Source organism: Halichoeres trimaculatus, unplaced genomic scaffold, assembly GCF_033239565.1.
Source record: "Halichoeres trimaculatus isolate MK-OKI-2021-1 unplaced genomic scaffold, fHalTri1.1 fHalTri1_scaffold_6, whole genome shotgun sequence".
NCBI classification, from domain to species: Eukaryota; Metazoa; Chordata; class Actinopteri; order Labriformes; family Labridae; genus Halichoeres; species Halichoeres trimaculatus.
In genome coordinates this window covers 17,212,621-17,229,198 of record NW_027437184.1, presented here as the reverse complement: position 1 = coordinate 17,229,198, position 16,578 = coordinate 17,212,621, and the positions used below count along the sequence as shown (strand labels likewise).

General features: G+C 38.6%; 3 protein-coding genes across 3 annotated transcripts; all 3 read left to right on the top strand.

Moving 5' to 3' along the window:
- The first annotated feature begins 1,678 nt into the window (after positions 1 to 1,678).
- On the top strand, positions 1,679 to 7,810 carry pdha1a (pyruvate dehydrogenase E1 subunit alpha 1a). The gene is made up of 11 exons (XM_074672899.1): positions 1,679 to 1,842; positions 2,859 to 2,927; positions 3,018 to 3,191; positions 3,411 to 3,537; positions 3,627 to 3,718; positions 4,428 to 4,520; positions 4,708 to 4,863; positions 4,973 to 5,044; positions 5,134 to 5,201; positions 5,666 to 5,774; positions 6,014 to 7,810. Exons 1-11 carry the CDS (start codon positions 1,795 to 1,797, stop codon positions 6,176 to 6,178), a joined length of 1,173 nt encoding a protein of 390 aa, XP_074529000.1. The 5' UTR covers positions 1,679 to 1,794; the 3' UTR covers positions 6,179 to 7,810.
- Positions 7,811 to 8,816: 1,006 nt separating this feature from the next.
- Positions 8,817 to 12,388, top strand: prdx4 (peroxiredoxin 4). Its single transcript, XM_074672163.1, has 7 exons — positions 8,817 to 9,172; positions 10,726 to 10,843; positions 10,950 to 11,066; positions 11,286 to 11,408; positions 11,632 to 11,762; positions 11,919 to 11,953; positions 12,177 to 12,388. The coding sequence occupies exons 1-7, from the start codon at positions 8,953 to 8,955 to the stop codon at positions 12,225 to 12,227; spliced, it is 795 nt and encodes a 264-aa protein (XP_074528264.1). The 5' UTR covers positions 8,817 to 8,952; the 3' UTR covers positions 12,228 to 12,388.
- A 2,046-nt stretch (positions 12,389 to 14,434) lies between these two features.
- On the top strand, positions 14,435 to 16,118 carry LOC141791594 (diamine acetyltransferase 1-like). Its single transcript, XM_074672165.1, has 6 exons — positions 14,435 to 14,667; positions 14,802 to 14,853; positions 14,970 to 15,050; positions 15,150 to 15,251; positions 15,370 to 15,410; positions 15,523 to 16,118. Exons 1-6 carry the CDS (start codon positions 14,602 to 14,604, stop codon positions 15,688 to 15,690), a joined length of 510 nt encoding a protein of 169 aa, XP_074528266.1. The 5' UTR covers positions 14,435 to 14,601; the 3' UTR covers positions 15,691 to 16,118.
- Positions 16,119 to 16,578: the final 460 nt, after the last annotated feature.

The following is a 16,578-nucleotide window of genomic DNA, read 5'->3' as shown; positions in this document are numbered from 1 at the left end:
ATCTAGTCCAGTTCCAGGTGTTGACCAGTAGTTACAGGTAAAGTGCTGGGTTGTTTCAGTGGAACTGTTGAAGCTACTGACATCTGTGTTTCTATGATGAATAATGCTTGGACACTTTATCCACACAGATACTCCGGTCAGAGAGTAAAGGCAGATACACAGTTCACAGTTCGGTCTTTTATGTATCCTTTCAGAAACAGCATTACAACAACCGCCGGATGGATGGAGATTGAATGAACGAAGAGGATGAATAATGTGTGTGACATCAACGTCCAACAGCCACTTATCAGAAGTGCATCTCAGCAGGGTTGGCAGTGTATGGTATCTGAAACAATAAATAACAGAAGGTGAATCAAAGACAGTGTCTACCAGACGTTAATGATGCGCCCACTAGCTATTTAGCATTAGCAGTGCAACGTAAGGGAAACAAGAGCCCAAATTCCTGCCACATAAACAAACAAACTAAATGTTTATTCCCCTCTCAACACTACTTAAAGATAACTTGTAAGATATTAAAGTACTTACTTCCTCAAGAATGCATCACTGATAACTTACAAGATGTTTTGAAGATGCTTTTAAACAATCGCGGAATCTCCGTTCGGGATATACAACTTTTAGGACCCCAGGCTGCCCGCATAAAGGCATGAACGCAAATACGCAAAATCCTAAGGACCCCGGTCTGCCCTCCAAGTTGCCTGAATAAAATTATATACAAAATGCTTACAACACATCAACGAAGAACAGAGGCAATTTATAACAGAAAATACTGGATAGTTAGCCAGTAAGCAAAGACAAGTGTGATCTTAATGGATCAGTAACTTAAAAGGAGAATTACAATGTGGGGTCTCTGTGTGTATAAAAAAATAAAGATATTTTATACGTCTGAATATCATTATTATGTGAAACCCATACTCATCAACACATTACAGCTTTTAACTTTATCATTGGTCTACATAATCTTTATCCATGCTGATTCTTAAGAGGAAGTGATACATCAAGGTTTGCATAGTTAGAGCATATGTCCAGGAAAATTACACTGTTTTGATAAGTTCATGGTAAGACACGGGAAACTACACTGTAAGACTCCGGGACTTACACTGTAAGACGAGAGCGTAACTACCCGATAGGTACCGCAAAATGTCAAGGTACATGTGTGAGAGTTACCCCTACAGTTGACGAAACTACACTGTAAGAGACGGGAAACTACACTGTAAGACGAGAGCGTAACTACCCGATAGGTACCGCAAAATGTCAAGGTACATGTGTGAGAGTTACCCCTACAGTTGAGGAAACTACACTGTAAGAGACGGGAAACTACACTGTAAGACGCGGGCTGTAAAACTTGCAGATTCAACACAGCTTCTCATCTCTCTCTAAAAGAGTTCAGCCATATACAAAGTATTTTTAATGAATGATATCACCATTTAACCAAGACATCACCAAAGTCACCAAATGTCTTGCTAAAAATCATGTCTTTCCTTTTCTTTTTTTATTTCTTTCTTGCAACGATGTATTCATTTATTGTAAATTATGTCTGTTTGTCTTTAATGTTAATTTTAGAAAGTAGTGAAGGTTTGTCTAAGAGTTAGTAAAAAAAAAAGTATCGAGAAAAAGCATTTCTCCTAATATCGAGTTGTGGCACCAACCCACCAGCGTCAGTGTGGCGGCGGCAGCGCGTTCTCTGCCGTGATTCAGACCAGAGAAGAAGAAGTGGGAGCGGAGCCGGAAGGACAGAGCCTGACAGAAGGACGGAGCCGTGCCGTGCTGGGTCTGTAGTTAGCTCACCCTGGAAAGATGCTGTCCAATATCAGTAATGTGTTGAGAGCTGGCGTTCAGAAGAATGTAAGTACACATAACGGGCACTATAAAGTGAAGGAGCCACTCGGTGTTGTGCAGTGACTCTCTGGAAGCTCCTGCTTTACCCAAAACAAAACTGCTACCCTGACCTTGTGAGGCCGAATGATAGCTTTGGGCTAACACAGCTAAAGTCTGCAACAAATAACTAAGATGCTTATTGAAGCAATGATTTTTAAGGTGGTTAAAGCTGGGTCATTTTAATGTTGCTTAATCATGTTATAAAACTGGTCGTAGTTCAGCTCTGTGGCTCTGGTTGTTGTGGGTGTGTTCTCGCAGTGGGTACGACTGCTTAAAGTAACTTGGTGAAAATCTAGGCTGCTTTAACTGCAAACGTTTTTGCTGAACGGAGTGAGATACTTTTCCATGTCAAGACTTTTGAAAATCTTTGTTACGTATTTTCACTTTTTTTAACACATGTTTGAAAGCCAAAGTACTTTGTATTCTCAGTTGTTAGTGAACTGTTTTCCATATCAGAAGCTCAAACCGTCCAATAAACAGCCAGGTAATCCTACATTTAGATGTAGACCTCAGAGATCTAATTGCATTTAGAAATAAAGTACGTTAGCATACTCTTTTTAGAATTTTAACGGGCACCTCCACTGAAGTTTGTAGTTACAACAACACTTTAACACAAGGAGTGCCAGCTGGATGTGGTTGCTCAATGTTTGTTGGACTGCATTTGAGAACCTTGTGTATAAAATTTGCCTACTTCTCATAATTATTGTTTACAGCACTGCTTTTACTGAAATTTAGGCTGCTGTCAAGTATTATTTTATTATTTACATCTTTGTTAATGTGCTGTCAGAAGAAGTATCCATATTCTTAGGGTTTAAAAACATAATATAACAGCAACATGATTTTGATCTTGTATCAATGCCACATAATACAAAACTTGCAAAACTATCACATGGACAAATTTATGTATTTGTACTGTAGAAAGGCCATTATTTTTAGTATTTTTATGCATGTCTTTTTTTCCCTCTCCTTGTCTTTCACCTCAGGGAGCTGCAGTGGTCATGTCAGCACGATCATATGCTGACTTCACACCCCAGGCAACATTTGAAATAAAAGTAAGCTTCACATAAAACCCAAAGTTTTCTGCTAAAATAATCAAAACAAATAGAACATCAGAGTAACTGTGGCAATGTTTTTTTATTTAGAAATGTGACACCCACAAGCTGGATGAGGCCCCAGCCACTCAGGTGGTTATGACTCGTGAGGAGGGTCTGCAGTATTACCGCACCATGCAGACCATGAGGCGTATGGAGCTGAAGGCTGACCAGCTGTACAAGCAGAAGATCATCAGAGGATTCTGTCACTTATATGATGGCCAGGTAGAGTGTGATAAGCCTATTACTATAGCATTTCAGATTAAGGTTCTCTGGGAATAGCAGTGAATGACAGAAACATAAAAAAGTCTGTCTGGTAATAGAATACAATTATGTATTATTCTAAAAGACTGTTGTTTGGTCTTTAAAATTATTTAAAAATATTTAACTGGGTGAGATTTTCTGTTCTGTTTTGAGTCATGTCCTCTGATTGTGTCCCTGTAGGAGGCCTGTGCAGTGGGTATCGAAGCAGCTATTAATTTGTCAGACCACCTGATCACTGCTTACCGTGCCCACGGCTACACCTACACCAGAGGAGGGACTGTGAAGGAGATCATGGCTGAGCTTACTGGTGAGACTGCAGCACTGAGCCCAGTTTTGATGTTTTCAGACAATTTCAAGTTTGAATCGCTTTGATGTGTTTTTCTTTTCAATTTCCAGGCAGAAGAGGAGGTATTGCAAAGGGGAAAGGAGGCTCTATGCACATGTACTGTAAAAACTTCTACGGAGGAAATGGGATCGTTGGTGCTCAGGTACCTCACCTCGGACATTTAGCAAACTAGGAAACTAAAATGTTATTCTTGTTCTTAGAAACAACAGTGATCAGGTTATATGGGAAAAAAGGTGTGACCTATCATGCTGTCATGCTGTCAGTCTGTTACAACTTAGATAGGTCTTAGTCAGGCTTAACACAGGTTACATCCTGCTGTTATTGTGCAAATATGGAGTAAAGGAACATGATAGAAAACGTTCAGAGCTTCAAGATATTTGTGTCTCAAATTTATGTGTATTTAAATTCCATTTTATAGCTATGTCACTCTTTGGATCAAAATAATGAAAAGTCAAGGGTGTGGGCTTGGCTAACTGGTTAGGTCAAGCCCTTATAGAGCAGCGCCTCTAGCCCGAGGCCTCTTTCCCACATACCATTTCTTGGCTCACTCTCCCAGTTTCCTACTCTTTCCACTGTGCTTTTCTCTCAAAGTAAATGTGTAAAAGCTCAGAAATATAACTTAAAATAAAAAGTTATAATGAAAAAAATCACAAGTTACAGAAAGATGCAGATACATTAAAATTGGTTGTATATGACAGTCAGCAGGTCAGTTGTGATAGAAAATTCAAACAGTATGTTAAGTACAAAATCCCAGCATGGCACACTTAAGAGCGGGATTGAGAGCTTGAGAGTTTCCCTTTTTATGCATAAAGCACGATGTTAACAATTCTAATGGCCTTTTATTTCCCCAGGTTCCTCTCGGTGCTGGTGTTGCTCTGGCCTGCAAGTATATGGGCAACAATGAGCTTTGTGTTGCCCTCTACGGTGATGGAGCTGCCAACCAGGTATGACAGAAATCCCGACAACGCTTCTCACTGAGCTCGACTGTTCCCTTTAAGATTACCCTCACTGTTTACCATAAGGTGGGGAAGGGTACAAGAGCCCAACTCATCAATGTAAACAGACTATAAAAGTAGTTGTCATTTTTACTTTAAGTCATGACAAGAAAAACCCCTTGTGTCTGTTTTACAGGGTCAAATTTTTGAAACCTACAACATGGCAGCACTGTGGAAGCTGCCTGCCATTTTTATCTGTGAGAACAACAGGTATGGCATGGGCACATCAGTGGAGCGAGCCGCAGCCAGCACGGACTACTACAAGAGAGGAGACTTCATCCCTGGTCTCAGGGTACTTCTTTATTCTTAAACCAAAGATCAAGAGTTCATCTATGGGATTGTATTTTATCATGGCAGAAGGCTCTGACTGTAATGAGCTTAAACTCCTTTTTTATGTTCAGGTGGATGGAATGGATGTTCTGTGTGTCAGGGAAGCAACCAGGTTTGCAGCTGATCACTGCCGATCTGGAAAAGTGAGTTTAATACATCAGAATTAATTTTTCAAGCAGAAGATTTGGTACTGATGTCCTCAGCTGAATTATATTGTTTAATCTGTCATCAGGGTCCCATCCTCATGGAGCTCCAGACCTACCGCTATCACGGACACAGTATGAGTGACCCTGGCATCAGGTAATGTATCGCAGTGTCTAATATCTATATGTTTACATTTTCTGTAACTCTAACATGAAAAATCTGACCTACAAATGTTGTCCTCGCTGTGCTGTTGCCCCTTGCTTCTGTAGAAGTAGTCCGTTAACCTTCTTCCCGCTGTAGTGGCTTTGCTAAAGCTATCATCAAAGCCAAGGGATGGACTGAACACAGACATTAACACTGCCATTGGCTTCAGCAGACAAATGCCTGGCCTGAGCAACACTGAAATCCTCCAAGTGATGATAAAAGTGTGAAGTTAATACTTGTATTTTGTTCTGTTGATTGGTTTTGCATAGAGAGCCTGAATGAATTTCTCACAGCAGTTGCATTAATTCACAAATCTGGTAATCAAGATTCAAAATTGTAATTAGGTGTCAGCTCAAAAAAAAATGATTGCATTAGTGCATCCCTACAACATCCCTGCACCAATCTCTCCCCCTCAGCTACCGCACACGTGAGGAGATCCAGGAGGTCCGTGGTAAGAGTGACCCCATCTCTATGCTGAAGGATCGCATGCTCAGCAACAACATGGCCAGCGTGGAGGAGCTCAAGGTAGATCATGTTTGTTGTGTGTAATATCTTGTTTTCTTATTCTTGTTTTACTCTGTGTTTGTTCATACAACAAAATGCGTTAAAGAAAGTCATTCACTTAAAATCATATTTCATTTAATCTGTTTAATTGATAGAATGGTACTCTTTTATAACCACATTTGTGAAGATGAATTTGTCTAATACACAAAAAATGACTTCTAAATTGTTTTTGTTTTATGATGTTTGACTTGTTCCTGTAGGAAATTGATGTGGAAGTGAGGAAAGAAATCGAAGATGCAGCTCAGTTTGCCACCACAGATCCTGAACCTCCACTGGAGGAGCTCTGCAACCACATCTTTTACAATGAGCCTCCCCTTGAAGTGCGCGGCACGAACCCTTGGACCAAGCTGAAGTCTGTTAGCTAAAGTCTTTCCATCACCACACTCGCCCTCTTGATATAGACTGACCCACCCTGCCCCTAAATGTACGCACACATCATAACATGTAAACTCAGTCTACTGCCTCAGACCCAGAGCTCTAACCATCAATGAGTTTTTTCAGTGCTGTACATTTCAACAGCAGGGACCACTTTCACAAAATGTTTTGAGAATAAAACTTATGATACGACACTAAAGCTTAATATTTTTTAACTTAATGCTTATTATCTCCCTTCAGCCCCCATACATTTAAAAGTCTAAAATAAACCCAGCTCTTTGGTCTCAAATACCATCATTTTTGTGTTTGAAAACTTAAATTGATTTGTTATAGAGGTGAAATAGTGATTCATAAATAGGTTTCTTATTTATTTAAATGTTTAGAATATTTATTGGCAAACTCCTGATATCAAAGATCATCATTAAAAAATCCCCGCATGAGGCACATGAACAGATAAACTCAGTACTGTATATATTCCAAAGTTTAAGTCTATTTATGAGGGATATATTTAGTTAACATTGAGTACTTCATATGTTTTATCTTGAGAATATTTTGTGAAATTGGCCCAAACTCAAAGTAAAGATTTTTGTTTGATGGTTGTCTTTGGTCAGGTTTTAGGTACAGTTGTCCATCAGTAACTGTTAAATCATTTAAAAGTAAAAATTAAACAGTTTGTACTCTTTTTATTGAAGTGTACATGTTGAACCATTCTCTTTGACCTCGCTAGTTTTTCTTTTCCTTATTAATCCCAGTGAAACAAAGACATTAAAAAGGGCGGCAGGGTTAAAGACTCACAGCTCATCTCTATATTTTCTCTCATGCTGTTTGTAAGAAAGGGTAAAGAACACCAAGGGAAATGTCTCAAATGTTTTAATTTATCTCGCCAAACCAAACATGTGCCTGGCAGATCTCATGTTGTTTTTAGAGGATGATTGTGACACACTCCAAGCTGAGCAGGTAGTTCTGTGCGTCTAAAAGTCAGGTCTTTTTAAATATGTGTGTTCAGAGTGTTTGCATTCACACAGCTATTCTGCAGATACTCAGGTGCTCTGGTGCCTTTTTATGGATTAAAGCATAAGCTTCTCAGTTCATAATCTATCTCTAATATCGACACTCAGAATGAACACAAACTGGACCATCAGTTGCCTGAAACAGCGGTGCATTAAGACATTACGACTTTTAGACAATGCGTTGGTGAAACAGAGTGAGCACTGTAGCTTCATATACCACAGGAATTCAATCAAACTTTTTAAATCTCAGATTGTCTTTCTGTTCTGTTCTGGTTAAGTGCTTCCAAACAGGGTGAAAACATGGTTGCTCTGATACCTCAGGTTGCAAAATAAGTTAAAAAATGATCTGAATACAGAGCAAGACTAAAGCTGCCATTTTCATTTTGGTGCATTGGTATTTGTAGTGTTTGTGAAAATGATTCTGGGCTTTTTAACTAAGGTGAGAAGTATGTGACAACAAAAGACAGACTGAGTTTTGAAATGTAAACACCTGTGTGAATACAACTGAGAGGCTACAGTGCAAAGTGATGTTGTTGTTGTAACTGTTACATTGGGGTTAGCAGATGAAGCTGGGAAACGCTCCATGAAAACATTTCATGTTTTATGTGTGCGTCACTGTAATAAAAAAAAAAAAAGATCTCTCTTTGTGGACCTGTTTTTTTAATAGCTTTTGGTAAAACACACACACACAACACAGTGAGCAGGAGTCAACAATGTTACTTTCTGCAGCAGCAAATGTGTTAGCATGTATAAAATGGCCAAAGGGTCTCCAATCCACAGATAGCAAGTTGTGATAAAGCAGACCATGCTGAGGAGACCTCTGCTTTCTGTCCCTCAGTGGAATTCTATAATCACACATTAGATGCAAAAATAAAGTTTGTTAATAATAAAATCCAGGTGGTATGCTCGGAGGTTTCAAGTTGAGAAAGGTGTTTCACACCAAATGAACACATCGAGGGATAAGTATGAGGAGTACTAGCTGTAGATCATTTGCTTAATTATTATGTTGTCCCGTTAGAGCCACCGTAGTTGGTAGATGTTGTGTTTTGTTTGTGCCAGTGGAGCACTGATGTTACTTCATGTTGGATGCCTGCCATGATATGTGTGATCTCTCGGTTTCCCTAACAAGAATCGTTTAAACTCCTTCTCAAAAAGTTATTGAGGTCATTAAATAACTCTAATCTTAGAAAATTTGGGCATCCAACTCTAAACTCCCAGCATGTGACTATATAATTGAATGAAACCTGAGGCAGCATGCCAAGCTTTATCTAGAGGAAGAGCACTCAGGGGACCTTGATTTGGATTTTAACCACTGGGAAGGCGTCTACGAGGGTGTTTTTCACGTTTTCCAATGAAACATTTTTGTGTTTTCATTTTACAGGGGCGTCTAAGATCGTCAATACATCTCAAACATATAATAAAGATAAAACATTGTCCAGCTTTTTATATGATGACGTTAGAGTTTATAATTGATGTGAGCATTTTGAAATGTCATCATGTATTCATGAATCTTAAAGAAGAAACGCAGTGATATACTTAAAATAAATGGATAAGAGACGCAATATGTGGTAAAGGAATGAGCTAATTAACTCCAGGAGATGGCAGTAATGTAACACAAAGGACGCCAACTGCTGCAAAACGTAGATGACGAAGAAGAGGAGGAAAAGGAAGAAGGCTCTTCAAAATCTTGCCAACAGCCTGAAACGAGTTGACTGTCTGTGGCGTCGTCCTCCCCACATCACATTAACAACTAAATGGAGCTTCTGACCCACACAACAATGAAGAAGGAGCTTTTCTGCACGCTGTGCGCCGCTGTCCTCCTCCTCTTCCTCACCAGCACAGTCTCATCAGCAGAGGAAGGTGCTAGTGTGAAAAACTCCCAGTGTCACAACTACGCGGGAGGACACGTCTATCCTGGAGAGGCTTTCCGGGTGCCTGTGTCTGACCATTCCCTGCACCTCAGCAAAGCCAAGAGTGAGTTTGTTTCACATGGCTTCACCCAGAAGTGAAAAGTTAGCGTGTGCATATTTAAAAAGTGCACTGCGATGAGCTTTGCTCTACCAACAGCTGCTGCAGAGTATGCATGCATGGTGATCTCAGGACAATAGAAGCAAAGTGTGTTTCTGCAGCTTGTGTTGATTTTGTAACTGTTTATTTTTCTGTAAAGTTAGATCTGAGTTTAGAGCTTTAGAGGTCAATCAACTTTAAATCAGACGATGTTTGTAGGACACGTCATTCTGTCAGATCCATTACTGGTATCCCTCCGCCCCTTTAACACATGACAGCATTATGTCCCGGGTCATATAAAGGCAATAGGTGGTTGGACGATTTGACAGGAAGTGCAGGTTTTTTGAAATGTATACTAGCAGGCATATATGTGGAAGAGTGATTTTTACATAGTCTTTTTTTCTCATCTCTCAGCATTTGTGTCCTAATTTGTTTTCAGACATTGTAATGCTCTCCAGGTTGCAGTCTTGGTATTCACCCGCAGAAATATTCTTCCACATGGTTTTCCCCTTGGGATTTTAGGTTCACTAGTGCTGAATTTGCACTTTTAAAGCCAGTGCTGCAAAGTACTCACACAAACACATAAAGGTAATCATTAAAAACTCTGTTTGAATGGTACATGAGACACTAGGATATTAAAAATCTTTGAATGTTCAACCAGAACCAAAAGTTTACAACATTTATTACATGATATTTATTGGCAATTGTTGTACAAAAGACATCCAATCTGTGCTTACACAATCTATATATATATATATATATATATATATATATATATATATATATATATATATATATATATATATATATATATATATATATAGAGAGAGAGAGAGAGAGAGAGAGAGAGAGAGAGAGAGAGAGAGAGAGAGAGAGAGAATGATTAGAGTATGATTGTGGATTCAGTTCATTTGCACCAAGAAGCTAAAACACTGTGACCACCAACAAGAGAAGTGGAATATCATTGATTATCTATTTACAATTGCACCTGTCAGTGGTCAGGATATGTTAGACAACATGTAAACATTTTGCCCTCCTAAGATGATGTGTTAGAAGTGGAAAAAATTAATAAACCTTCAGATGTCTGCGTCTTTGACAAGGGCCAAACGGTGCTAGCCCAATCTATGGGGGACTTACTTCGTAACTTCATGGATTTAGAGAATTGGCTGCTGACCAATTGGTTGCAAATACCTCAGAGGTCAAGTGAAGTCCATGTCTCCTAAGGTCAGAGCTGTTTTGGCTGAGACCTGAGGAGGAGAGTAGCTTACATTGAATCATTCAGGTGATCATGATGTTATGGCTGATATTTATATAAAGCACTTGCATGGCCTTTGTTTACATAAATAAATGTCCAAAGTGTAAAAGTACGACTCATTACCTCACTTACAGCTGGAGTACTGTGTTAATTTTTTGCTCCATGTTTTTCCTGAAACGTATCAGATATTTTTAGCAGAAAAACACGTCATCTGTGTAGAATAAGCCTTCATTGATCAGACACTGTGTTTCTTTTTCCTCTTCAGTTTCAAAGCCGGCCCCTCACTGGGAAGGAACAGCCGTCATCAATGGTGAATTCAAGGAGGCAAAGCTGTCAGACTACAAAGGCAAATATCTGGTCTTTTTCTTCTACCCTCTGGACTTGTGAGTAACATCAGACACGCACTACTTTACAGTTTGATATGTGTTACAGAGATTGTTTTGCAGCAGAGTGTCTTCCCATTAAACATGTTAATTCTGTTGTTTCCAGCACATTTGTCTGCCCCACTGAGATCATTGCATTCAGTGATAGAGTGCATGAGTTCAAAGCCATTAATACTGAAGTGGTCGCCTGCTCTGTTGACTCCCAGTTCACCCACCTCGCCTGGTAAGATTACCGTCCCCACAAAACTACTACATCCACTTGTAACATGATTGAATACTGAAATGGAGTTTTGAAGTAAATTAAGTATTGGGAGTTCAAACTTAGCTGTTTAGTTTCTTAATCAAGGTTGTTTTTGGAATTTTTGACACCCTTTGGTTTAATCCAGCGCTTTGCTTTACTTTTCTCTAAATATTTTTTTCTCTCATTTCTTTTCGTTAACAGGATAAATACACCCAGGAAGCAAGGTGGACTTGGACCAATGAAAATCCCTCTGTTGTCTGACCTCACTCACCAGATTTCCAAAGACTATGGAGTCTATCTGGAGGACCAGGGTCACACGCTCAGGTGCAATTTAATTTCCACTTTTATGACCTTTTTCAAGGTTTACAGTTAAGACACCCAGGACACTCACCACTGTGCTTTCACACTAAAGTGTTGGAGTGAACTCATGTTAAAGGAACAGGTGTGGTAATGTGGTTGGAAAAATGGCACATGATGTTTCTGTTATTTGCATGAATGTGTTTCACAGTCTAAGAAATTAGTAAAAATGACCATCTTACTCTCTCAGAGGACTTTTCATCATTGACGACAAAGGTATCCTAAGGCAGATCACCATGAATGACCTTCCAGTAGGACGATCTGTGGATGAGACTCTGCGACTGGTGCAGGCCTTCCAGTACACCGACAAACATGGAGAAGGTATGATAAAACTCTTCTAGACTTAGACATTTTGTGCTCAGATTGATTCAAAATAACAGCGGAGATCCATTCCCCTTCTTGGATTAATGTTGCAGTAACTGGTTTCTATAGATTTCCTTCACTGACTGGGATGATGTGATTTTTCTTTTCTTACAGTGTGCCCAGCAGGATGGAAGCCAGGCAGTGACACAGTGAGTATCATTGTTATCGTTGTACGTTGCTGTAGCAGATATAAACAAACTAGTCTGAGCCTGTCATGCAGAAAACCTTTAAAATGTAATATATTGAGAGTAGCTTAACAGCGATAGGTATTGTACAGGACTATATTGACAGCTTTGGCCTCATTACTTTGTAGGTTTTTAAAACTTATTATATCACTTACTTTGAACTAATGTGTCTATTTCTGTGCCACAGATCATTCCCGACCCTTCAGGCAAGCTGAAGTATTTCGATAAACTGAACTGATCTCAGTTTCAATCATCACAGTCTCTGGAGTCCAAATAAAAAGACAGTACAAATAAACATGTTTTCCAAACATGCTGTCAGTTTGATCTGCTGCATTAATCTGAAATTTACTGCCTGCGTAACACTGGGAAGGAGCAGCTGTCTGATGTGAATTCACCTTGCACCTGCCAGGTGCTCTCAACAAAATAAAAAGAGTCCAGAGGAAAACCTTTTCACCTATTTTCACGTTGTAGATGCTGTGACAAGTTTTATGTATGTTTTATGAATTGGGCAGAAAATAAGTGATCTTTACTGTACTGTCCTCTGCACAGTGAGGCAAGACTTTCTTAAAGCACTTACTGTGTCAGGTAAGCATGTGTGGTCTTGAGGGGGTTGTCATAGGTATATGGTGCATGTTTTATTTTTACAATACCTCAGAATATAAAGAATTTTTAACAATTAGATAATTGATCAAGAATAACCAGGAAATTAATGCAAAAACTTTCAGAAATGTAGATAAGAAATCTGGACATTACATACAAATATGTTGCCGTATCAGATCAATGTATTAACTATCCAATAATAAGTGCCTGTCTGTTTTAATACTATCAATTGTGTTTTTAAACAAACACAACCTGATGAAATCATATATTATCATGCAGCTTGTTAGCATAGAGGTCTAATGATGGATTTCATTTTCCTGTGCTATATGCAAACAAAACAAAGGCTGAGTTATTAGAACAGTAAGTGATCAAAACATCACAGATGAAGGCTGGAAGAAGAGAAAGAAAAGAAGCTCATTTAAACCAGTAATAGAGCAGGTTAACACAAAAAGCAGTGTGAATGAGGCGTCAGAGTTTTTATGACGTATACTTATCCTACATTTCAGTTGCTTATCAGTAAAGTGTAGAGTGTTCGTCAAACAAACAGAACATGAGTCAGGGCACGCAAATTAGTTTTTTTGTTTACAAGTGCAGCCTATTTGCCTACTGGACTTTTGCAAATACTAAGACGACAGAAGAGAAAACACTAAACGATTTTCAAGCAACACAGGAAACATATCAAATCAGGCAAAACAGACTCGCGGCCTGTTACTCCAGATTAACTGTGTTTGAAGAGTAGGTCAACCTCCAGGTCACAAATATGCGCACGTTGCTCAGCAAATGTGGACAAAACATCCCAAACAACTTCACAGTGTGACCGAAGTGATTAGCTCTTAAGGCATGAAGGGTGTTTTATGAAGTTGCATCAAAAGTAGAAAAAATAATAGAACTTGTTAAAAGACTGTTTCCTTGATTGGCTTTGCAAATGCAGCAGAAATGCATCCAGATTGTCATGGGTGTCATGTGAGTCTGGTTTTTGGTTGTCGTCACATGATGCGTGCTCTTGAGCAAGTCAGAAAACACAATTGCATGAATCCTATTTAAAGGATAGATAGTGAAACTAGACACTACCTCTATTCAGGTTCCCTGAAAGACACAATGTGTCATTTGAGCACATGAACAGTGAAGACATGGTTAATGGCTCACGCCAGAATCACCGACACTTTTGTGACTTTGAACTGAACATTCTTAACACTTTGTCAGAAAAAAGACTTTCTTAGCCATTTACAGGAGAATATGTGGTCACGTCACAGATCTGTTTTATCATAACCACATGAGGAGTCAGTGTGTCACTTGTTCACCTTTGGTCAATAATAATACATCTCATCTCAGATTATCTGATAATTTTTTTATTGGTTATCTAATAACTACATATTATATAAAATGTTGTTAATGGGTCATTAAAAGTTTAATTGCTGACCTCAGCTATGCAGAAGGATGTTTTGATAGAGTCGATGTGTCTGCTAACTTGAATATAAGGTGTGGTGGTGTTGGCATAGATTTATGTCAAGGTAGGTTTGATGTAACATATTTAAAACACAGAATCAGTTTAAATTGTTGGTCAAAGAGAAAAATGCACTAAACTGACCAAAAAAACACACCTTCACTCTGTGTTGCTTGACCTTCACTCAGCTCCACAAAACATTGTGTCCACTTTTCGTGTTCTTTTCCAGGTCTGGTTAATATTTACCCTTTAAACAACATTCAAATGAGGCACAGTGATCCGCACAAAGATAAGGCATTAACAGAGGTGGGACAGAAACAGGATGTTATGGGCTGTTTGGCCATATATGGAATAATGAATATGCAAGCCTCATCCAGAGACACATAAAGGAAGCTACTGAAGCTGCTGCACCATACTGTGTGAGCCATCCAATGCAAAACTTTGTTTGCGGGTTTTCTACATTCATTGTCGGGGGATGAACTCCTGAGGAGCGAATGAAGAAACAAATTTTGCTTTTATTCACATTCAGAGGACTAGTGAGCAAAGGTAAAAAAGGTAAAAAAAGAAAATGGCCAGTTTTATATTAAGGAAAGCCGAACCCAAAGACGTATCCGATATCCTGCGACTCATAAAGGTAAGCCAATTTAAAGTCTTCCCTTTTAAAGAAAATCTATTATCTCTTAAAATTATTGGTATATCTTACTTTAAACTGTCCTTTTGACCATTTAGATTCACTGGTTTTCTTGTTTCCTTCTTCTTGATTTTAAGGAACTTGCTAAATTTGAGGAAATGGAGGAGAAGGTGATGTTGACTGAGAAAGGTGCCAAAGTTCAGCCAACTTTACATTACATGCACACAGTATCTTTACCATGTTTTTACTTAAAACATTTTTATTTTTAAAACCTTTTTTTTACAAAGATAATGTTTTATTTTTAGATTTACTTGAAGATGGCTTTGGCGATCAGCCATTCTACCACTGTCTTGTTGCGGAAGTCCCAAAAGAGCAGAGTTCAGAAGGTTCAAATTTTCTGGCATCTATCTCACATTTAAAACTTATTTTCTCAACAAATAGTGTAACCTCAATATTCAACCCATAACTTATGAGTTTTCTTCCAGGTTACTCTGTGATAGGCTTTGCCATGTACTACTTCACGTATGACCCATGGATTGGAAAGCTCCTCTACCTGGAGGACTTCTTTGTAATGCAAGAGTTTCGTGGTGAGTTTGTCCCACAGCAATAAAGATTAATGAGTGACACAAAGAGTTTAATAGGACATTTTACATAACTGTTGAGGGAATAATTGTTTCGCTTACACTCTGTCTGATCTTTGACCAGGCCTTGGCATCGGCTCACAGATCTTGAAGGTCCTGAGTGAGGTAGAGTTTCTAATGTTTACTTAAAACATCTTCTAAACCCATTTTAACCCTTTGTATTACTTCTGAGGTTATTGTGGCTTATGATGTAGCTGTTTGTTTATCCTTCCTCCAGACCGCAGTCAAGACCCGCTGTAGCAGCATGCACTTCATCGTAGCTGAAAACAACACAAAGTCCATTGAGTTTTACAAGCGTAGAGGAGCAGCAGATCTTTCCTCTGAGGAGGGCTGGCGTCTGTTTGAGATCGAAAAAGAGGACCTGCTCAAAATGACTTCCAAATAAATTTGGCTGTTGATGTGTTTATACTGTTGATAGCTGTGTTGTATTTTGATGGGTTGGTAATTCAGACAATGTCTTGAGAACAGAATTTAAACTGTTCCCTTAAACAATAAATTGTTAGTCTATCATTTTATCTGATATTAAGAACTGATTAAATGTTGAAACAATCACAATGTTAACAACTTCTGTTCTATGCTATATTTCAATCATTCTGACCTGTTTCAAACTATTTTGAACGTTGAGAAAATAATAACTTGGTGTTTGGGACTTTCCTTTCCCTAATTTTTTACCATGTGACTCTTTGTTGTGCCTTCATCAACATGTGGGGACCACTGAATTTGTCTTCTGTAACAGTTATTTTGCTTTGTATTTTGCTGATAGCTTGTTTTTATTTGGTATAAGTTAAAATAAATACAACATTTAAAAGATGAAAAGAAAAATTTGTGTTTTTTAAACTTAAGGTCAAAGAAAAACATTGAAAGGTCATCATCTTAAAGCTATTTTAGTAGGTTAAAGTACTGAAATAAACAGGGATGTCCCAATCCGATACACTGATCGGTATTGGAGCCCGATATGGCTACTTTTAGAGTATTGGATAGTATCGGATCCCGTTACATGATCGGGCCGATCCAGTTTTCACGTTTTCAGCACCATCACGCTTTACAGCTGCTGTAAATAAAAAAAAATGCATATGTTTGCTTCTCTTTGGAAAGCAATGATACTCAAACAGCAACAACATTTATAAAGTGAATGTTCACTAAAGAGGTACCAACAGTGCTCACTTTAATACAACAAATAAGATTTGTCATTTACAACAAATCACCCAACAGAGCCTAAGGGATTTATCAGAGAAAGGTATCGGATCGGTATCGGTAAACATATCATGAGAAA